At 52.3% G+C, this 20,409-nt stretch overlaps 8 protein-coding genes across 8 annotated transcripts; 3 read left to right on the forward strand and 5 right to left on the reverse strand.

Annotated features, from left to right (window-relative positions):
* The first annotated feature begins 84 nt into the window (after positions 1-84).
* TrAtP1_008286 (uncharacterized protein) lies at positions 85-1,455 on the forward strand. The gene is made up of 2 exons (XM_014087298.2): positions 85-686; positions 768-1,455. Exons 1-2 carry the CDS (start codon positions 436-438, stop codon positions 1,141-1,143), a joined length of 627 nt encoding a protein of 208 aa, XP_013942773.1. The 5' UTR covers positions 85-435; the 3' UTR covers positions 1,144-1,455.
* A 349-nt stretch (positions 1,456-1,804) lies between these two features.
* Positions 1,805-3,409, reverse strand: TrAtP1_008287 (uncharacterized protein; the record flags this gene model as incomplete). The annotated part of the gene is made up of 1 exon (XM_014086650.2): positions 1,805-3,409. The coding sequence occupies one exon, from the start codon at positions 3,407-3,409 to the stop codon at positions 1,805-1,807; it is 1,605 nt and encodes a 534-aa protein (XP_013942125.1).
* Positions 3,410-4,675: 1,266 nt separating this feature from the next.
* On the reverse strand, positions 4,676-6,921 carry TrAtP1_008288 (uncharacterized protein). The gene is made up of 5 exons (XM_066113852.1): positions 6,724-6,921; positions 6,606-6,632; positions 6,300-6,322; positions 5,850-6,225; positions 4,676-5,753 (listed from the first exon to the last, which is right to left on the reverse strand). Exons 1-5 carry the CDS (start codon positions 6,793-6,795, stop codon positions 5,622-5,624), a joined length of 630 nt encoding a protein of 209 aa, XP_065969941.1. The 5' UTR covers positions 6,796-6,921; the 3' UTR covers positions 4,676-5,621.
* A 132-nt stretch (positions 6,922-7,053) lies between these two features.
* TrAtP1_008289 (uncharacterized protein) lies at positions 7,054-9,373 on the forward strand (the record flags this gene model as incomplete). Its single annotated transcript, XM_066113853.1, has 2 exons — positions 7,054-7,232; positions 9,268-9,373. The coding sequence occupies 2 exons, from the start codon at positions 7,054-7,056 to the stop codon at positions 9,371-9,373; spliced, it is 285 nt and encodes a 94-aa protein (XP_065969942.1).
* A 751-nt stretch (positions 9,374-10,124) lies between these two features.
* Positions 10,125-14,090, forward strand: TrAtP1_008290 (uncharacterized protein). The gene is made up of 3 exons (XM_014086652.2): positions 10,125-11,826; positions 11,891-13,549; positions 13,630-14,090. Exons 1-3 carry the CDS (start codon positions 10,624-10,626, stop codon positions 13,711-13,713), a joined length of 2,946 nt encoding a protein of 981 aa, XP_013942127.2. The 5' UTR covers positions 10,125-10,623; the 3' UTR covers positions 13,714-14,090.
* A 614-nt stretch (positions 14,091-14,704) lies between these two features.
* On the reverse strand, positions 14,705-16,256 carry TrAtP1_008291 (uncharacterized protein; the record flags this gene model as incomplete). Its single annotated transcript, XM_066113854.1, has 2 exons — positions 16,232-16,256; positions 14,705-16,152 (listed from the first exon to the last, which is right to left on the reverse strand). The coding sequence occupies exon 2, from the start codon at positions 16,091-16,093 to the stop codon at positions 14,705-14,707; it is 1,389 nt and encodes a 462-aa protein (XP_065969943.1). The 5' UTR covers positions 16,094-16,152; positions 16,232-16,256.
* Positions 16,257-16,355: 99 nt separating this feature from the next.
* On the reverse strand, positions 16,356-17,435 carry TrAtP1_008292 (uncharacterized protein; the record flags this gene model as incomplete). The annotated part of the gene is made up of 1 exon (XM_066113855.1): positions 16,356-17,435. The coding sequence occupies one exon, from the start codon at positions 17,433-17,435 to the stop codon at positions 16,356-16,358; it is 1,080 nt and encodes a 359-aa protein (XP_065969944.1).
* A 1,223-nt stretch (positions 17,436-18,658) lies between these two features.
* Positions 18,659-20,054, reverse strand: TrAtP1_008293 (uncharacterized protein; the record flags this gene model as incomplete). Its single annotated transcript, XM_066113856.1, has 3 exons — positions 18,659-19,070; positions 19,152-19,777; positions 19,854-20,054. 3 exons carry the CDS (start codon positions 20,052-20,054, stop codon positions 18,659-18,661), a joined length of 1,239 nt encoding a protein of 412 aa, XP_065969945.1.
* Between the last annotated feature and the right edge of the window lie 355 nt (positions 20,055-20,409).

The raw sequence follows: 20,409 nt of genomic DNA on the forward strand, positions 1-20,409 counted from the left end.
CGCCCCCTTCCAGTCTAGCGCCGAGCTGCTCCAACGCCTTGAATCTCCTTTGGACGCTGGTCACCTGGCTGGCGTATCAATGTATGTGTTCATGCCCCCCCAAGTCATTTCTCGTGCCGTCACCAGCATCATCTTTTCCTTTTTGCGCCAGGCAGCGCTACTCGCCGAGCATTCGCCTTTGCCGCCCGTTTCCGAACTCGGCATCTTCTTCGACTGTTGTTGACACGAATCCTCTCAGCATGGCTTAAGACCGCGCGCGATTCGAACCAATGTACAACAACACCCCATCGCCTCATCTGCCATCAAGCATCTCCAACTAGTCCACGCGAAGAAACATTTTGCTCGACCATCGATACTCCAAGACAAACACACATATCCTCTCTGCTTCAGAGCAATCAAAGAATCAGCAAATAATAGAAAGAAAGCAGAAGCACCATGGCTCGCCGACGCAGGCCCCCTCGCGCCGGCGCCCTCACAGAGCTCCAGCCTCTCAAAATCGCCGCCCAGATAGCCAGCCTCCAAGCCCTCTACTACTTCGCCGCCCTCGTCCTCATGCTCTTCACGGCCCTCGTCGCCGGCATGTCTTTCGACCTCAACCTCATCCTCGGGTGGGATCGCGTCCGCGGCGATACAACGCAAGGATGGCTCCTGGCCTTTGTGTGGATTCTCAACGGAGGCTTTTGCATGTGCGTTTTAACATCCTTCTCAAACGTCAATGCACGCAAAAGACTATGGAGATAAAAGCTAAATATCTTGTATTGTAACAGGTCCCTCGCCATGGTCGTCCTCGTCGCGCGCAGCAAACTCGTCCCCGACTTTGCCCTCACAATCCACTTCCTCCACCTCCTCTTCACATGCCTCTACACGCGCTCCCTCCCGCGCCACTCCATGTGGTGGTTCACCATGCTCGCCTCCTCCGCCACCGCCGTCGGCCTGGGCATGTGGGGATGCCGCTACCGCGAGCTGCAGCCCGTCTTCTTCCTCGGCGGCAGGATCCTCGGGTCCGGCACGTCCGGCCCTACGAATAATACTGCTAGAAGCATGGGCGATGGTGCGCTGCACCCCGACGTGGAAGACGGCATGGGCGGATCGTCGAGTACGGCGGGAGAATACGAAATGGGCCAGATGAAGCCTTCGACATAGAGAGAGCAATTTCAACACTCAACATTGGGAAACAATACTAGACGGAATATTCTTGGCCAAAGATGGGGCATTAAACTTGGAATGTATACTATTTAATCCGATAAAAAGTAGCGTGGCATTATTCGGCGTTTATTTTGGGAAGATATCAGGAGAGCCACATTAGACGGTCGCATCCTCTGGGAAAGGGGCAATAGCACCATATTCACCTCGAAATAGCGAGAAGATGAAGAGCAAATCAAAGATGTACATAATTTTATTCATGTCCGACCTACGAACAAATCAGAATTCTAAAAGAGATTTCATGCTGTTCAACTACAAAGCGCATTGCGTCGCTACTATAACTCGGACGCACTGCAGTAACAACGTCGTTCTTGTATAAAATAAAAGGCTAAAGAAAAAAAGTTTTTGTATCGCGATATACCCAAGCTCATGTAAAACAAAGAAAATGAAGAAAATAAAAATAAAGCAACGCCTCCCATATATACTACACAACGGGCTCCATTTCTTCTTTTCCCCCGTCTCATACTCATCTAGTATAGTCATTTCGTCCCTTCTGGTATCATCATTGGCTAAACTCCTTCAACCCCCCCCCCCCCTTCTCTCAAGTTCATTAGTGCGTACATATTCCGCAAATGAAGCAATCGTATATAGATATTCGCAATCAACCCATCTTCCCTCGCAAAGCATCCACCTCTCTTTGTAGCGATTCAAGATCAGCAAGAATGTCTACGCTTTGCCCGCTTTGCCCCAAGTACTGTTCATTGATGTCGCTGAAATCGTCCGCAGATGTTCTTGGCTTCCTCGCCGAGTCTAGACTTGTTCGTCCAGACCGTCCACCTGTGCTGCTTTGGCTCCTCGAGGGGGGCGGAGGAGGAGCCACTGTGTCTCGCGGTTTGATATCGGTCATGGCTCGTCGTTGAGAGGACTCTAGGCCGTATAAACTTTGAGGCCGGCGAGTAGATGGATTGCGCGTGGGTGGTGGAGGAGGCGCCATGGGCCTTGCTGAATCGAGGGAGGCTCTTGGCGGATCAAGTTCGGGAGGATGGATGTACGTAGAGGATTGCGGCGTGCTTGGATGGCTCGGGTGCTTCGAGCTCGATATTGTTCTCCGGGGCGGTGGAGGTGCTGGCGCATTGGTACTTTGGCGGACACTGCCAGACCTAGACATAATCGAGTCCATTGACGTGCGTGGAGGCGGTTCATTCTCTTGAGAGTCCGAGGCATTTGTCTTGACCTCAATTCGAGGCTGTCGTCGGGGGGGAGGGGCCGGCACAGCTTTTTTGGCATTGTGAGGAGGGGTTGTAGAAGCATCCATTTGATCAGGGCTGGATGTAAGCCCGGCGGGGTGACTATCAAATTTCACGGGCAGCTCCTCTATTGAAGAGTTGCTGCTTGCCGAGCTCTCTCGAGACAGCACAGGCCGAGACGGCTCCTTGTGATGCGCAACCGGCTCGGCCAGCTTTTCTACGGGGCTGCTGATGGTACTCTCAGAGCTGGTGACATTCTGCTCAGGCCTAATCACCTTTCCGTGTCTGGAGCTTGGAGGCGGTGGAGGAGCCTTCTTCTCCCTGTTGGTTCGTGCTGCAGCCGGAGCAGCAGCATCCTGTGCGGGCTTTGAGCGATCGATGCGATCGAGGTCGGAAGAAGAGTCCGTTGGAGACGCCGAGTTGAGCGGACTCGCATCGCCCGTCATGAGCAATCGCTTGAACGAATCCACGTTCAAGGACCGCCTCGCAGACTGGGCCGCCTTGAGCGCCTCGCCCTCCTCGTGCAGATCCTCCTTCAGGTCCTTGGAGTTGCCAGCGTCGTGCGTCTTCTTCTTGCTAAAGGGATTGGCCACGGTCTGCACCGGCCGCTGCATCTGCGTCGTCTCCATCAGCGGCTGCCGTGCCTGCGGAAGAGCCGGCTGAGGCTGAGGGGGTGGGGTAGCGGATGCATCCTCCCAGCTGTTCTCGTCGACCACGGCGTTGCTGAAGGGATCTTGCTCCTGTGCATAGGGCTGTGTTGGTGTGGCAGAGTTGAAGTAGCTGGCCGTCAACTCGGGCGAGTCGGGCGACCGCGGAGGCGGTGACAGCACGCGGACCTTTTTCACCACCTTTGCTTTCTGGGAGGGCGATTGCGCGGCCGCAGGAGGCACGTTTTCGTCGCGGAAGCTCGTCTTGGGAGGCGGGAACAGCTGGACGGAGCTGATGGAGTCGATTGCTGGGTAGCGACTCTCTGCATGCTGCGTGGCAGGCTTGCGGAAGGGATTTGATGACGACGCCATCGTGACGGGCGTGGCTAGTTAGTGGGTGCGTATGGCCGAGCTATTATATGGTGTTGTATTGCTCAAGTAGACGGTAGGTAGTCTCCTCTATTTCCCTTGGGTCATGACAGAAAGAGGCAGCAGTCGTCCGCCATCTTCCAGCGTCAGCAAATAAAATAAAATAAAACGGTGATTGCACTCTGCGCCGTTGTCGACAGGATATATGAAACCTTGTCCAGCTTAACAATCGGGAGGTGTGTGGCCAAGGAAACGACGTGCAAGTGAGGCCCCCGTCCGGAAGAATCGGTTCCTCCAGAAGGGGGACGGACAGCTACAGGAAGGTACGTAGACGGCCGGGCCTCAGTGACATGTGTCTGGCTGAGGGGAGCGCCCACGCCGAGTTAAGCATATACCTGGCCACGCTACCGTCGGTGGCGGCGCATGGCAGGCAGACGCACCGCAGCCGCAGGTATCTGCCCATCGCAGCCCTGTACATGGCCGACGGCCTCGCACGGGCCCGCCAGCGGTATCTCGCCAGGTACCGCCTGTTCCTGATACGGTCGGCCGTGACGGGATGCGCTGACGAGATTCGCTGACGGCGAGGCTACGTCCGGTGACCTTGGCATGAATAAGTACCAATGGCATGTAACCGGGGGGCGCCGGAGAGGGGGACAGGACCGGACGTCTTAGTAAGGACCCAATGACTTACACGCAAAAGAGACACGGAGAAGAAAGGCACAAAGTTAAAACAGCAAAAGAGGGGGGGCAAACAGCAGCCGTTGAAGATTGGATTCAGCTTGTACCAAGTACCTACTACCACTGCTGCTATTCAAAGACCGTACCCTGGAGCTTCTTCGCATCCAGTTGGCTTGGGTTGACGTGGCAGCGAGCCGCAGGAACACAGCATGCAGCTACAGGGTCCTGGCACCAGCGATGCTACCTCGCCTCACCCACTTGTTTATAGTATCTAGCGCTACGTAGGAGAGCCGGGGCTCCAAGTCGGTGACCATGGTGGACGGGATGGTGTGCTGCACACAAGCACAGCAAATGCACGCAAGTACATGTACCCATTTGACTCGACTACCCTGGACGATGAGAAATGTTGCGCCGGAGCAGGCATCAACGTCATGGTGACCAAGCAGGCGAGGCTGAGTGCCATTCGCGCCATGGGGGTTATTCGCCTAGCGCCAAACTCGTCGTTGAAACATGCCATTTGCTGCCTATGAGCTGATGTCCTCCTTTTTCTTCTTCGCTGAAGCATGTGAATCAGATATTACAAGAACGGATGGAACTGGGACAGCATCTCATAATTCCTTGAGATCAGAATAAGAATGCATGTTCTAATATTGCTCGCAATGCCCATGCCGTAAACAGAGGAGGAGCCTCTGCTGAATTTACTTACACGCATCTCACCATCCATCTCATCCTACCGCAAGGTGAGGGCCTCAGTTCATGTGCCCCATATCGCGCTACGCGTAGTCTGCTTCATCAAATGCTACATCTCAATGATAGATCCAGGGGAAGGAGAAAAAAAAAAATCGAGCATTTCGCTTAATTACGTATTCCTCAGGAGGCTTGGAATAGGCAACAGACTTCAAACAAAATCCACAAACAAAATCTACACGCCAGCGTTCTTCAGGTTATAGTAATTCCCCAGTACTACAATTCTGCATTCATTTCCGGAATATTACTATAAATTATTTTTGCTGGGATTATATACGCCAGGCAACACTCAAAACAAAGGGTCAAAAAGTTTTGGGTACAGCGCGCGCGCAAACTCCTCAGACACCGCCCCATCGTCCCTCTTTTTCTTTCAAACGTTTTCCTCCCCCCACAACGATGAAAATTGAGATCGCGCCAGCGAGGGAAAAAAAAAAAAAAAAAATTCACAGGGGGAAAAAAAAAGACACGCGAAAATGGTAATGTGAAAAAAAAATAGTAATAGTATAAGTGATCCGCCCCACTGGGAGGCTCATTCCAGGAAAGTCACATATATAGTGCGGTCAATGCCAGGCCCAGCGCGTCTGAGAGAGTGCGCGTATCAAAACAAACATTCATTCCTGCGCACCGCCAAAAACAGCAATCAATCAATCCCGAGCCAACCCAGGCTCTCCTTTGCCCGACCCGTAGTAATAAGTTGCAAGCCCCAAAAACGCCGTGCCACATTCATCAAGGATACAAGAAAGTAAAACAAAAGCCGCTTTTTGCTTCACGCAAAGGATAAAGACTAGATTTATGCCTTTACAGCAGCAGCAGCCGCGGGGGCAGCAGCGGCCTTCTCCTTCTTGGGTGCGGCGGCCTTCTTGGGTGCAGCCTTCTTAGCGGCGGCGGCAGCGGGCTTCTGGGCCTTGGCGACGCGGCCGGACTTTGTCTTGGTCAGAACGGTTTCAGGCTTCTCGGGCTGAAAGGGGGTTTGGGAGTTAGAATAGGGACAAGTATGAATGTGAATCTGTAAACATACCTTGGTGGCAGTCTCCTTGACCTTCTTGGGGGCAGCAGCCTTCTTGGGAGCGGCGGCCTTCTTAGTGGCAGCGCCCTCCTTCTTTTCCTTCTTTTCCTTCTTCTCGCCCTCCTTGGCCTTCTTGGGGGCAGCGGCCTTCTTGGTGGTGGTGGTGGCCTTCTTGGTAGTGGCGTCCTTCTCCTTCTTGGGAGCAACAGCCTTCTTGGCCTCGGGCTTCTTCTTGGCCAGCTTGGTGCCTCCAGAGGGGCCCTTGGGCTGGGCGAAGAAGCCCTTCTCAACACCGGCCTTGAGGGCCTTGTTGAAGAGAGAATCGAACATGTTGTCCGAAACGTTCAAAGTGTTGTTGGCCTTGACATACTTCTTCAGAGACTGACGGCTGTGGGAGCATGTTAGCTGCGTTGTGTGCTTTGCTGGGGACAGACGGAAGAAGGAGCAGCTGAGATTGCTTACCTAGAACCATTGCGATCCTTGAGCTGTTGAGTGCGAAAAAAGAGCGGGTTAGTTTTCTTCTTCTTTTGTTCACCAATCGTGTGTGTGTGCAGATTCTCATGAACCAATCGACGTGAAATACCACGCGACGACTGAACGAGGTGATGTGTGATGGGATGAAACCAAATCAAGTGAAATGAAAAGGGCGCAAGCGGCTACAAGTCTGCTTGCCTAGTGAAACGAGACGGGGGAGGGAGGGAGAAGATAAGGCGCCGACAACAGCGCTTGTGCAACAGCACATCAATCAGAGGGCTGGCGCCAACGTACATTAGCAATGGCATCCGTAATCATGTCCTGCAGTCCTCGCATTAGCCTCGCACACGCAGAGCGTGGTGAAATCACCACAGAGATGCCGGCATGCGGCCGACGGCACAGCGCAACGAACCTGGTAGCTGGCGTGAGCAGCGCCAGACTTGGCCTTGGGGGCAGCAGCGCCTTCGGACTTCTTGGGAGGCATGGCGACGGATGGTTGGGTTGGATGGTGTGGATGTACGAGAGGAACGTGTTCGACTGTGATTGAGAGACGAGACGCGACTGGAGATTGCGAGCGATGAAGATCGAGAGGAGCAGAGACAGCGGGAAGCGAACAAGTCGTCGGGCGCGTGGGAGGGCGATGGGGCTTGTTTATATACGGGGCGGGGGCAGCGCCGCAATCAGTAGGTCCTGAGCTCTGCGCAGCTTGGGCGGGCAGCTGGGCCCCTGTCGGCGCTGCAGCATGTACCGCCTGGCCGCTAGAGCTCCGGTGGGCCCCCCGCTAGCGGGCCAGTGGCCAGACCCTCGTCGTCACCGTCACCCACACCTACAGCGCTGGCCTTTGTTTGGCCGCGATCCCGGCGGCACACCTGCTGCTGCTTCGAGGCCGCCTTCTAGCGCAAGTACCGGTACAAGCGACGAGTGGGAGGGCCCCTCTTCTCCCCGGCCGGGAAGCGATCCTGCGCAAGCCAAATCTTAGCACTTGGACTCTGGCAAGCAATCTGCTGCTAGACACATCGCGCAGCTTGGCACGCCCATCACCCACCACCACGTTTCTGCCTCTCCCTCTTTCGCTCTGCCGCACTCCATCTACAGCTACGGTGATACCCCGTCGGCGTTCCATTAATGGTGCCAGCACAGCCAACTATTCTCTTTTGCTGTCTTTTGTTCTCCTTTACCAGCACCATGGTGTGAAAGAAAAGAAACTTTCCACCTCTTCTGGTGTGGAGAAGACAGATGCCTTTGATCCCGACTCCAAACTCGCTCTCTGATCAGGCTTGCTCAGCTCAAAGACTTATCTACAAGTGTGCCCGTCATTGTCCGGCCACTGCAAAAAGAGCAAGGACAAAAATAGCCATGCAGCTCAAAGAAGAAACAAAAAGAGACAATGGAGGGGGGGGGCAAATATTTCGACAAAAAAAAAGGAAAAAGGAAAAAAGAGAAAAAGAGCTGCCCAAAGCATGGCCCGCATCGCTCGTCCTCCGGTACCTTGCGGTTCGGATGTACCGGTACAAGGTCCCCTACGTCTGGCGCGCCCCACAAGTCTTGTTATGCTTCCAAAGTAAAAATCGACGCCAGTTCGGCTGCGAAAATAATCCCTTGCCTCGTGACCAATTTTCTGATTGGCCAGCGCCAACATCACCTCGTCCGCCGTGTACTTCGACCTCTGTGATCTGAGAGCTCGACCGCTCCCCCCCGAAAATCCTCGACGTTGCCAGAAATTCCTGTCCCTCTCTTCTCTTTGTTTTTTCTTTCTCTTTTCCCTCTTTTTTGCCTGCGACCCTCCTCTACCTTGGTCAGTGAGGCATTTTTAGCATCTGCCCTTTTTTTGCCATTCATCTGCCGCGCTCTTTGACGTCAGATGCGGCCGTAGTTGTTGTATGTTGTAAGCGCTGCGATCTGGCGGCGGGTCATCGCCAGAAGACGTGGTTTGCGTCTGATGGTCCAAGGTGTTGTCGTTGTCGCATTCTGAATTGCGCGACGGCACCCCCCGTTCGCGACCCCGTGAATGGCTAATTGTGAATGCGTGTTTCTTGGGCTTTTCGCCGATGCCATTTTTATTCAGGCTCTTGCTCGTCTTGGTGTCTCTTTTGCCGTTGATAGTCAAAGTCACTTTTTCGACCGTGTGTCGCGCCGGTCGCTCGCGATGCACCCGTGAAGCTATCCAGAGATTACCGTCGCAACACTTTTTGGCCACGCAGCCTCACAACAGCTATCTGAAACTCGTATTTCTTGCATCTGACATGAACTTGGGTAATTTCTCAATTGATTTCATCCTTTTTTGTTATTCTAGCCCATCTTTGCGGTGAGTTGTTGCCATTTCAAAACTGCCCGCGGCGGGAGTGGCAGATGGTCATGCGACCGAAGGCTCGGTCACCGTCTCACATTTGCCACTCTCGGGGTCACATCTCCAGCTCTTCTTTTGCCATCTTGCTCTTGTTCGCTTCCGCTGGCTCATAGAGGCTCTTCTGTCCTCTTTCAGCCCTCCCGAGTTTCAAATTACGTCCTGCTACACTCTTGCGCCGCGGCTTCGTAGCTCCGGATCGTTGCACCATGTCATGTCATCCTTTCCAGGGTCCAATGACCACCCAGCCGCCTATATGGCCGCATAGCGACGCATAACAACTCCAGCATGCCTATTCAATTACGGTGTCGCACATCCTATTGCATTTAATCAATTTATTCCCTTTTTTTCTCGTTCAAATTGCTGTTTTATACCATGTTCTGCGACAATATCTGGTCTCGGGCGCGACGCCGTCATCACCTCTTGCGATCCCCGCACTTCGACTCTGCCACAACACGTAGCCCAACCTCTTCTGCCACCTGTGCCCAACCAAGACAGACGGCTTCTTCGAATTTCATCCATCTGAATCAATCACTATTGAACTTGCGAGAGTGCTAGGCATTGATGCAGCCTCCTGCATTGACTCGTTGCCGTCTTACACGCTCTTTGCAGGCCCATCGCGCAGATGCACTACTGTCCGCCAATAACACCTCCGATTGCTCCACGGCTTCCGCAGCGGGAGCCCTTAACAATTCATCGTGCAGGAGTAAGCAAGTAATCAATTGCCAGCATTCAGTCGGATAGGGACACCTGTCTCTTCCATATAGGTATGCGACTTGTCGAATAAGGCCTGATGCGGTGCCTGTTGTCGAATGATAGGTCATAGATGCCTAAATCATGTCATGCTTTGATGACCGTGGCGCTCCGGTGACGAAGTAAGGTACACCAATCCGGTCGCCTGAGGTGTCTGCAAAGTTATAACTGATTGTGGTTCAAGTGCTGCTATTCTTTTCAAATTGCGAAAAAAAGGGAAGAAACACAGAGAGGAAAAGAGCCTTGCAAGCTCAAAAGCTTCCTTTGTCTGTGTTTTGCGTATCGTGCAATATGACCCAACCTACAGCGGATTGACCCGACGCCCTGCTGGATACATGTCCATACAAGTGCACTCTCGTCTCAGCTATTGGACAGTCACTTTAGCCGCCAGTCAAAAACATATAATGGCCCAAGAAAAAATGAGTTCTCTCCACGAATTCTTCTATTGTTGCCAGCGACCGCAAACCTCATGCGTCTTCAAGCCTGACCCTTTGCCTTTCGTTATAAAATGAGCCCTCCGCTAGACTGTCCCCATCTTTTCGCTTACACTAATTGGCTGCGAGAGAGACCCCGATACAGCGACTGATGCTCTATATATGCATGTGGGGTAGAAGCCCCTTGTCGCGATAGGCACCGATAAGCCACTGATAGTTCAGAACCGGGCTAAGCCAATCATAGACAAGCGGCAGCGAGGCTCTCAAGCCACGATTGTAGAAAGTCGCGAAAAGGCCACCGAGGCAAGGAACAGCTTCATCCAGCGAGGGCGCTTTCCCAGCATCACGACCTTTTGCGAGCCAGCCTTGTGGACGAGGATCATGGAAGCGTTGCTGAGCCTGTCTAGAAGTCACTGACCTTGTATCATTTTGCCTTGTTGGTTCTGCCTCGCCTGCGCTTGTCCCGCAACAGACCCCTCGTTTTGCCAGCTCTTCTGTAGGCGCATGCTCGTCTGATATCGCCACTTGCACACAACAACAATGGACTACACCCAGTATCACGCGCTGGGCCACGGCGAGCCCCTCGATCCCAACGACCCCAACAAGACGTCGGCCCCGGCTCCCCAGCAGTTCCAGCAGTCGGTTCCTCCATCGCCATACGCACCTCAGGCAGCCTTCGGCGCTCCTCAGTATGGAGCTCACCAGGGCATGCCGCCGCCGCGAACTCCCGGCTACGGGCCACCAATGACTCCCGGCTACGGACCGCCAATGACCCCGGGATATGGGCCGCAAACTCCGGGCTATGGTCCGCCGCAGAGCTTTCCTGGGTCTCCAATGCCGTCGCAGGATGGCGTCCTGGCAGCACAGCTTGGGGGGGATGAACTTGGGTGCTGATGCGGGTGCCGCCTCCGCAAGGAAGAAGAAGAAGGATAGACACGCCTACCATACCGTTGAGCCGACTGGCTCGTCGCAGGCCTTCAATGGGCTGCCGCCAGGGACGCCTGCCGAGCAGTTTCTCAATGTCAACAATCCGCAGGGAATTCCGGCTCTGGGAGGACAGTTTGCCAGCCCTCTGGCCAGCCCTCAGATGGTTAATCCAAACCAATTCCCAGTGCCTGTCGGAGCTCCATTCTCCCCCGCAAACCTCGCATCGTCACACGAATTTGCCGAACGCTACCTCACTGCCGACGACGACGACGAACCCATCGGGCCACCTACGGGACCTGTGGGCGCCGGCGGCCAGCTCTCGGCAGACGACATGCCCAGCGTACCGGCTGCAAGAGACTCGATCCAACAGCACTTCTTCAGGAACGTGTATCCGACATTCGAGCGCCACGTCCCCCCTCCTGCAACAGTCTCGTTCGTTGCTTTTGACCAGGGCAACTCCTCCCCCAAATTTACTCGACTCACGCTAAACAATATTCCGACAACGTCCGAGGGCCTACACGCGACCGGTCTGCCTCTTGGTATGCTCATTCAGCCCCTGGCTCCTCTCCAGGCCGGCGAAGCAGAAATTCCCGTTCTGGACTATGGAGAAGCCGGCCCACCACGTTGCCGAAGATGTCGAGCCTACATCAACCCCTTCATGATGTTCCGATCTGGCGGCAACAAGTTTGTGTGCAACCTTTGCTCATACCCCAACGACACGCCACCAGAGTATTTCTGCGCCATCACCCCCCAAGGAGTGCGGCTAGACCGAGACCAACGACCGGAGCTTCACCGAGGCACTGTCGAGTTTGTTGTCCCCAAGGAGTACTGGACCAGAGAGCCGGTTGGCCTCCGGTGGCTGTTTGTCATCGATGTCACTCAAGAGTCATATAACAAGGGCTTCGTAGAGACATTCTGTGAAGGTATTCTCTCAGCACTGTACGGAGGAGACGATGAAGAAAAGGATGAGAACAATGAGCCGAAGCGAAGGATACCCGAGGGAGCCAAAGTTGGCTTCATCACATACGACAAGGACATTCATTTTTACAACATCAATGTAAGTGGACAATGCCAAATGACGGAGTGATTTATACCGGCCTGCTGACATTGGGAATTTCCAGCCACAGCTTGACCAGGCCCATATGATGATTATGCCCGATTTGGAGGATCCATTCCTTCCTCTCGGCGAGGGACTCTTTGTTGACCCCTACGAATCAAAAGCCATCATCACCTCTCTGTTAACTCGTCTTCCTGAGATGTTTTCCACCATTAAAAACCCAGAGCCTGCTCTGCTTGCCACGCTCAACTCCGCCGTGGCTGCGCTTGAGGCAACAGGAGGCAAGGTCATTTGCTCTTGCTCTAGTTTGCCAACTTGGGGCCCTGGTAGGCTGTTCATGCGTGATGACGGCAACCACCCTGGCGGCGAGCTGGACAAGAAGCTGTACACGACGGAGCATCCTGCATGGAAGAAGGTCGCCGAGAAGATGGCCTCGTCAGGAATTGGCATTGACTTTTTCCTTGCCGCGCCGTCTGGTGGTTATCTGGACGTTGCCACCATAGGCCATGTTGCCGCAACGACTGGTGGCGAGACTTTCTACTACCCCAATTTCATCTCTCCGCGCGATGGACCCAAGCTATCAATGGAAATCACGCATGCCGTCACGAGAGAAACGGGCTACCAGGGGCTCATGAAGGTCCGCTGTTCGAATGGACTGCAAGTGGAGGGGTACCATGGCAACTTTGTCCAGCATACTTTTGGCGCCGATCTAGAAATTGGCGTCATCGATGCAGACAAGGCGCTTGGTGTATCCTTTAGTTATGACGGTAAGCTGGACCCGAAGCTGGATGCCCATTTCCAGACGGCTCTTCTCTACACTGCCGCTTCTGGCCAGCGGCGCGTACGATGCTCCAACGTCATTGCTAGCGTTAGTGATACGTCCAAGGAGTCAAGTACCAAGGAACAGGCCATTAGACAGTGCATGAAGTTTGCTGATCAAGATGCTGTTATTGGTATCTTGGCCAAGGAGGCTAGCACGAAGCTTGCGACTACCTCGAGCAACCTCAAAGACATCAGAAATTGGCTGACAGAGCGGACAATCGATATCATGGCCAGCTACAGGAAGCACTCTGCAAACCAATACCCACCAGGCCAGCTAGTCATGCCCGAGAAGCTCAAGGAATACTGCATGTACATGTTGGGCCTCCTGAAATGCAGAGCGTTCAAGGGTGGTGTCGAGAACTCTGATCGGAGAGTCCACGATTTGCGCATGGTCAGGAGCATGGGACCTTTGGAGCTTAGCTTGTATATCTACCCCAGGATGATTGCTCTGCATAACCTTCAGCCCGAGGAAGGATTTGCAGACGCAGAAACCGGTCACCTCAAGCTGCCGCCTTCTATTCGGGCATCATTCTCGCGCGTCGAGCCCGGCGGTGTTTATTTGGTAGACAACGGACAGCAGTGTTTGCTGTGGCTCCACGCACAGACATCACCAAACTTGATTACCGACCTCTTTGGTGAAGGCCACGATTCGCTCAAGGGCTTGGACGCCTACACATCATCGTTGCCAGTGCTGGAGACCCATCTCAGCGCTCAAGTCCGCAATATCCTCGAGTTCTTGAAGAGCATGAGGGGATCAAAGGGTTTGACAATACAGCTGGCGCGCCAGGGGATCGACGGAGCAGAATACGAATTTGCACGAACATTGGTTGAAGATCGAAACAATGAAGCGCAAAGTTACGTTGATTGGCTCGTACACGTTCACCGGGGAGTGCAGCTTGAGGTATGTCTATCTAACAAATCCTTGTGCCTATTCCCATCCCTGTCAGAATTTAACAAGCTAACCCTGGTGTTTCTCAACAGTTGAGCGGACAGCGTAAGAAGGATGATGGAGAAGCAACGGCTGTAATGGCTAACTTTGCGGGACTGAGGCCGTCGTACTGGTAAACAGCAGCCATTGCGTCGATTGTGATGCTATAAAAAGGAACCAAAAAAGTCGTGCATTATTTATTATTCGCTATTCATAAAGACGCTCGGAAAGGAAGAAAAGAGGTGTCTAGCACCGCCAGTGTGGGGGAGCGTCTTTGTGAGGCGTACAATTTGGGTAAACTATGGTATAGCAAATGCCAACACAATAGGCCAATGCAAATTGCCCCCCATATCAAGCGTTAAAAGTAGCGGTCTTGATGTTTAATCTTTGTGGGAGACGCATACATCGTTGATGAGCGTGTACTGCGCTGCATTAAAACGTCACAAGTCTTGATTTAAACATATAGCCTTTGTTTTATATAGTACAAATGAACATAAAAACTTTTTCTTGATGTAATTAAATCTGAAGCGGCTTTGTGAGGGTGACGACCAGAGCGAAGTGTAGCTTTAGATTGCTTCCTAACAAGAAAAATCACCAGTCACTATAATCATCAGCTACACTTGAAAGAATGAGTAGTAGTTTGTTGAGGTAACGCAGGCAACATTCGATACAGGCGTCCCTGGCGGGTAGTAATTACATGTCAAGTCCAAGTCAGCTTTGCTTGTCGAGCATCAGAACTTTAGATATGGAATGAGGACATATTTTGGTAAAGGAGCATGCTAAAGTTGAAGTGATTCTTTTCACACTTTTGAGATTTGCATGCTGTGATCTGTTATAAGCTGAAATTAACCAGCTCAATAGCACATACGACCATATCCATTGGAATATACGGGATCCCGTCCGCTCTCCCAGAGTCAAGCCAATGAGAGGCAGATTAGTAGTTGAGTGGGTGACCATCAGCGAACACCGGCTGTTGTATGTTTTTTTCTTTTTCTTTCTTTCTTTCTTTTTTTTTTTTTTTGGCAGCTTCTTTTCTTATCAATCATCCATATGAGTATAGTAAAAATAGATTTATGGATGAAGTTATATGGGTGACTGCAATGGCTGCTAAAAACTAGGAAACTTTTGTCAGGAACTCCAGAGCTTGATGATTTGCCCATCTAGTTCCAACGCCATCAGGCGACGAGTGGGTGTGAAGACAAGTGAATCAATATAACCATTGGGGTTGTTGAGCGTTTGTTGGCATTGACCCGTTGCAATGTCCCAGATCTGAATGTTGCGATACGTCGGAAATGCCACCAAGTTTGCACCAAACGAGAAGACGATGGAACCACTATTGCTGCTGCTGCATCGCAGCGTCTGCCTACACTGGCCTGTTGCGACGTCCCAGATCTTGATACACTGATCTTCCGAGGTCGATGCAAGCAGCTTAGAATCGGACGAGAATACGACCGAGCTGATGGCTCCTTCATGGCCAATGAGGGTCCATTGGTGCTGACCGGTTGTAGCGTCCCATACCCTAATCGTCTTATCTCTTGAACCCGATGCTACCAACCTCGAATCAGACGACAAGGCTATCGTGTGGATAGAATCTTGGTGACCCTCAAAGGCGCGCTGAAGTTGGGCTCTGGTGGCGTCCCAGATGCGAACAAGATCATTACCATCTGAGCTTGCCGCCATCAGCCCAAAGTCAGGAGAGAAGACCACCGAACAGAACGGATCGCCGTGGTTCTCAATAGTATGCTGACACTGACCCGTCGTGGCGTCCCAGATCTTGATCTTGTCATGATTGAGTGTCGATATCAATAGCCTTGATGTGGACGACGACAATGCTATTAAATCTTGACCCTTGTTGCCGGCTTGGAATGTCTTTCGGCATTGACCTGTCGTGACATCCCAGATTCGGATCAAATTATCTCCTTGAGAACTGGATGCCACCAGCTCACAGTCAAAGGAGAAGATTGCCGCGTAGACATCACTTGGGTGGTCCAGCAATGTGTGTCGGCATTCTAAATCATGGTTCAGTTCGTCCGGCGCCGGCGGCATGATAGCCTCATGGCCGCTCTCTTTGGCCCATTGCCGGGGTGTCCACCCATTGTTATCGGCTGATTCGACATCCGCCTTACCCGTGCCCAGCAGCAACTTGACGATAGTCCCATGGCCGCTGGCGGCAGCCCAGCTAAGGGCCGTCCGACCAAACTTTCCGTCTTTCAGATCGACATCAATGCCGCTGACAGGGAGCAGAAGCTTCACAATGTCGACGTGTCCCTTGTCCGCAGCCGCAATCAGTGGCGTTCGGCCGTGCTCGTTCACCGCCGCCGTATCAGCGCCTTGTTCGAGAAGTGTCTGGACCATAAAAACATGGCCATCTTCAGCAGCCTGTTGAAGCCGCATCTCACGACTTGCTTGGGTTGAGTTGGAGCTTGGCCCGTCATCTTTGCCGCTCTGGGGGCCGTCGGGGCCGCCTTCCATGTTCCCGGGCCCAGTGTCAACGTGAGAGTCTCTGTCACTGGCCATGAGCTTTTCGGAGCTCTGCTTCTCATCCTCCTCCCTTGACCGAGCGTTCTCATCAGGACCTTGCATAACGACATGAGAATTGGAGCCTTATAAAAAAGAAAATTGGAAGAGGACAAGGTTATGGAGGTCAAGACACACCAGACACGGAAGAGACTTCCTTTTTATTATCAACCCAAAGCGGCCGAAGGATTTTCTTTGCAGTCTGTATGAAGCCAGGAGGGAGGAAATCTAAGTCAATTAGTCTCAAGTCCTGTGTGGGCACTTAGAGAGACTGCTTGCCTTTGATGGCTTGCATCCTATCAACATCACTATCCGGCAGCACCGAAAGCAAAGCCTTTGCGTATGCCGCGGCCGTTGCTGCCGCGTATTCCTGCCAAACCTTGTTCTTGTGAGAATCGGCGTAGTCGCAAATGCCTCGGATGACAATGCATGGAAAGTCATTCATCAAACCCGCTGCCTCCATCTCAATACAAAGAACATTATTCTTGAAATCTTTCTTCAACTTGTTTCGAAGGATAGCGTCTTTGATGACTTGATTGCCCGAAGCAATGAGGCCATAGTGGACCACTAGATCCTCTCTTCTTGGTTGCCTCTTGAGAATCATTCTTGGATCGCATAGCCGGCAATCGTCCACCACATTTTCCTCTATATCCTTCTCCCATGCATCATCATCATCTTCCTCTTCCTTTTCACCGTCATCGTCATCATCGCCATCATGCGTGTTGTGGCCCTTGCCGACGTGGGAATACTTTGACTTGTATAGCACATCCACGAGCTTGTCTGACTTGATATAGCCTGTCGGCACACCCTTTTTATGCTTGAGATCTTCAAGGTAATCGACAATCTTGGCACGAGACCCAGCCGGGTTGGTCTCAAACTTGCTCAAGGCCGTCAGAAGAGCCGTAGGCGGATCGTTCAAGCGGCCAGTCCGCTTAAACTCGCCCCCCTTTTCTGCCTTGCCCATATCCCATTGGATAACGCCTGGATCTCCATTCTTCGGGCAACTGACGACAACATCCCCGAGTCGAACATCTGGGGGAATGCCGCCTCCGATGCCGACCATTAGACCCACCTTGACATTAGGAAAAGTTGTAATCATCCGGGCCGCAACCGTTGCTGAGTTGTTATTGCCAATCCTGCCCATGGGCAGACAAGCAATGACGACATTGTGTTTACCAATCCTGCCAAGGACATATGCATTATGGTCGTTTAGCGGGTTTGGGAGATCCTCATGCGGATCGTCGAGCATGTAAAATGCCGCTGTCTGCTCCTTTGGCAATGCGCAGACCCATCCGATGGTATAATCCCCGTGAGTGAGGCGGATAGAGGTCACCTCGACCATGGCTGCTTTTGTTCTTTCAACACTTTTGTTCGTGGGATGGGAGAGATGTGATAAAGATGAGAGTGGTAGTAGTAAAGAACAGTGCTTCAGTCGAGAGATCCAAGGCTTAATGAATGAAATATCAGCAAGACGGAATGAGCTGGTCTGGCCCTAATTCAAAAACCTCCACATATCGGCCAAGCTTCTAAGCTGAAAATCAATAAGGGAAGGGGTAAAATTGGAAAGAGGGGGAAGCCTGCTGGCTGTTTTGATCCGCAAGAAGGCTCCATGCCTAACGGCTAAGAATGTGTATGAGCCTCTATGAATTTGCGGTCGACCATCTACGTCAAGCGGGCGGAATTAGGCCATGGTGTTGAGCATCTTGTGCATCATCCGATACGGCAGGGTCCCATCGCTTGAGGCCGTCCAACCAAGTCAGCCTGACGAAGAGAGAAGTAGAGGCTCGGGTTTGGGCTATCTGGTCAACGTATGCGCGACCCCACCAATATGTTGACGTGGAGCGGCCTCGATCATGTCGCCCAGCCTGATTTTGAGATTGTCAACCAATCCGGGGGCCGACGTCTCCACTTGTTGGCATATACAAGTCTGGTTGTCCCGCGTCATTATCAAGACCGAGCTGACACCGAACAGAAGGACACATACACGGGAGCGTGGCGGATGACGATTGGAGGCACGGGATTGCTTGCATCGCAGCTGCACTGCTGCCCGTCCATTGCACTTAGATGGAGGCGGGGTGTATATAGCTAAACTCCTACGATAGACCCTACTATAATACTTCACTCACTGATAGAATTAACTACACAAGATATAAGCTAGAACTCCTAGGCTTACCTGGACTTTTACTTGACTAGCCTCATTACGATTGTTTGTCGTTGGACAAACTAACAATCATAATCATAGGTAGTTACCATAATACTTACGTCTATAATCATCATCATCCTTATGAGAAAACGCATGTTTCCTTTCCAATCTTAATCTTCAGCATTTCCAATGCTATATTTCCACATACTATGCAACTGACTGATCCGTAAACAGTCACTGAGCTGCACACTCTTATATCTAAACCTCACTTATTCATAATGTTTTGGATTCCGTGTTGGCCTCTATAATCGTTGTGGCTTTTCCCCTAAATCCCTGGGTTCTTCATAGACTTCTGTCTTCATTCCACTCCGTGACTTTGGTAGCCGGTGGCCATGTCTCATATTCATAGCTATATTGTCTCCCTAGTTGCTTGTCACAATAACCTGAGCCTTCTCCAATACTCTCGGCTCCTCACTGCCAAACCTCTCATACCTGACCAAAGCACCTACAAGCGTGAAGGAAATGAGGCTTTCCGTCTGCGTTGAATCACCAGCCACTTCCCCGAAGCTGTCACACAGATGCAGTTTGTCCTTGAGTGGGCCCCTTGCCATCAACCAGCATTCGTACGGCTCACGAGATTTGCGCATCAGGAGCCGCAGGGCTGATGCCTCCTGGCAGAGGTCTATAATGATGCGACGAAGATTGGTCTGTTCCTCTTGCGTGGCCTCCGCCGCTATGAGGGGCGAAAACACGTCGTACATGTCTTGCGCAACTTGGACGCCAAAGTCCGTGCCTTCTAATCCGGCAGCTTTGATACACTTGAAAGTGGACAGTCTCCAGTCGATCACGGTGTCACGAGAGGCTTTTGGTCCTTGTTAGCGAGAGCTGTGTTGGGAAACAAAAGTGTTGGCCTACCCCCCTTGATGGACAATGGTGCGCTCGAACTGGCCCAATACTTTGGCCAGATCTGTGACTAGGTGTGTGTCTGTCCCGTGGACATCGAACACCTCATGGCTTAGGATCTTGCTATGCAAAGTTTGAAAGATGGCCGCTCGTAGAATTAGTAGACGGGTTGGCCGAGAGGAGGCTTCCCACAAGGCGCCAAGATTGTCATTCTGTGGCCAAATGCCTTGGCTGGCGAAAGAGGTGCTTCGCTCTACGTGGTACGTCTTGCTCATGGCAAGCTTATGGATGCTCTGGCCAAGTCGTGTGTACTGGTTTATCACGGCTTGCTCGCTGCTGCCCTGGTCATTGGCATTGTGAAGCATAAAGTCTCGCAAGGTTTGCTCTTTAGTTTGTAGTTGTCGAATCTCAGCCTCGGCGGCCAGCAGTTTGTCTGAGAGGTCAGTAATCACCCCTGCTTGTTGTCTTGCTTGTCCAAGTGCTGTCTGCAATTGTTGAACCTCAATCTCGGAACTTTGCACCTTCATCTCGGAACTTTGCACCTTGGCCAAGAGGTCGTTTATCAAAGATTCCTGCTGCTGCAGCTGAGATTTCAGGTCGCGAGTGCTGGTGACATGGGAGTCGCGCGCGGCTTGGCCCTTGAACAATGGGCATCAAAACATCAGCGTCATGGTACATTCCATTTTCACGGCCTCTTGGGTATCCGAGGCTCACCTCAGATTTCGACGCATGTCCAGCAACCCTGCCTCCGCCACTAGGAGTTTCGGTTGGTTGACGACGACTATTTCGAGCTCTATCCCGAGCTGCCTGGTTGGACCGTGGTTCCGGAACAGGAGGCTTGTCAAGTTCACCTTCCGCCGTTGGCGTTGCCTTGCTATTCCAGCCAAAGAGCGAACTGCCATTAGATCGTGACATTGGATAAAGCCCACGCGGCTGCGAGAAAGATTCTGGAAATTAGAGGCTGGGGACTTGGACAGGCGACGATCAACTCAGCTCCGAGTTCTCAATGCTCTAGTTATTGTTCGCGAGTTCCAGAGGTCACCTTGGTAGGATATGAAACTTAACACGTGTATGCACTTGCTGACAACCATCGTTGGCACTGTAGGCAGCCAAGGTTGGTTGTGGGTGAGTGGAAATGCCCCAGATGCCATTTACGAGCGACCTATCGCCGCGTGGAGGATTGATTTCTGCCCAATCAATCACACCCCCCTCCCTCGTCTCCAGCTCACACCCCGCCTGAAATTATTTGGTCACGAGGAGAACATATTAA

Source organism: Trichoderma atroviride, chromosome 4 (genome assembly GCF_020647795.1).
Source record: "Trichoderma atroviride chromosome 4, complete sequence".
Taxonomy (NCBI): domain Eukaryota; kingdom Fungi; phylum Ascomycota; class Sordariomycetes; order Hypocreales; family Hypocreaceae; genus Trichoderma; species Trichoderma atroviride.

Excerpts from the sequence above, each read along its gene's own strand:
- TrAtP1_008286 (XM_014087298.2), top strand. The coding sequence starts at position 436 with ATGGCTCGCCGACGCAGGCCCCCTCGCGCCGGCGCCCTCACAGAGCTC. Across the intron at positions 687-767 it reads CTCAACGGAGGCTTTTGCAT|GTCCCTCGCCATGGTCGTCC; the intron begins GTGCGTTTTAAC and ends GTATTGTAACAG.
- TrAtP1_008288 (XM_066113852.1), bottom strand. The coding sequence starts at position 6,795 with ATGCCTCCCAAGAAGTCCGAAGGCGCTGCTGCCCCCAAGGCCAAGTCT. Across the intron at positions 6,323-6,605 it reads TTACGGATGCCATTGCTAAT|CTCAAGGATCGCAATGGTTC; the intron begins GTACGTTGGCGC and ends CGCACTCAACAG. Across the intron at positions 6,226-6,299 it reads AAGGATCGCAATGGTTCTAG|CCGTCAGTCTCTGAAGAAGT; the intron begins GTAAGCAATCTC and ends ATGCTCCCACAG.
- TrAtP1_008290 (XM_014086652.2), top strand. The coding sequence starts at position 10,624 with ATGGGCCGCAAACTCCGGGCTATGGTCCGCCGCAGAGCTTTCCTGGGT. Across the intron at positions 11,827-11,890 it reads TTCATTTTTACAACATCAAT|CCACAGCTTGACCAGGCCCA; the intron begins GTAAGTGGACAA and ends GGGAATTTCCAG. Across the intron at positions 13,550-13,629 it reads ACCGGGGAGTGCAGCTTGAG|TTGAGCGGACAGCGTAAGAA; the intron begins GTATGTCTATCT and ends GTTTCTCAACAG.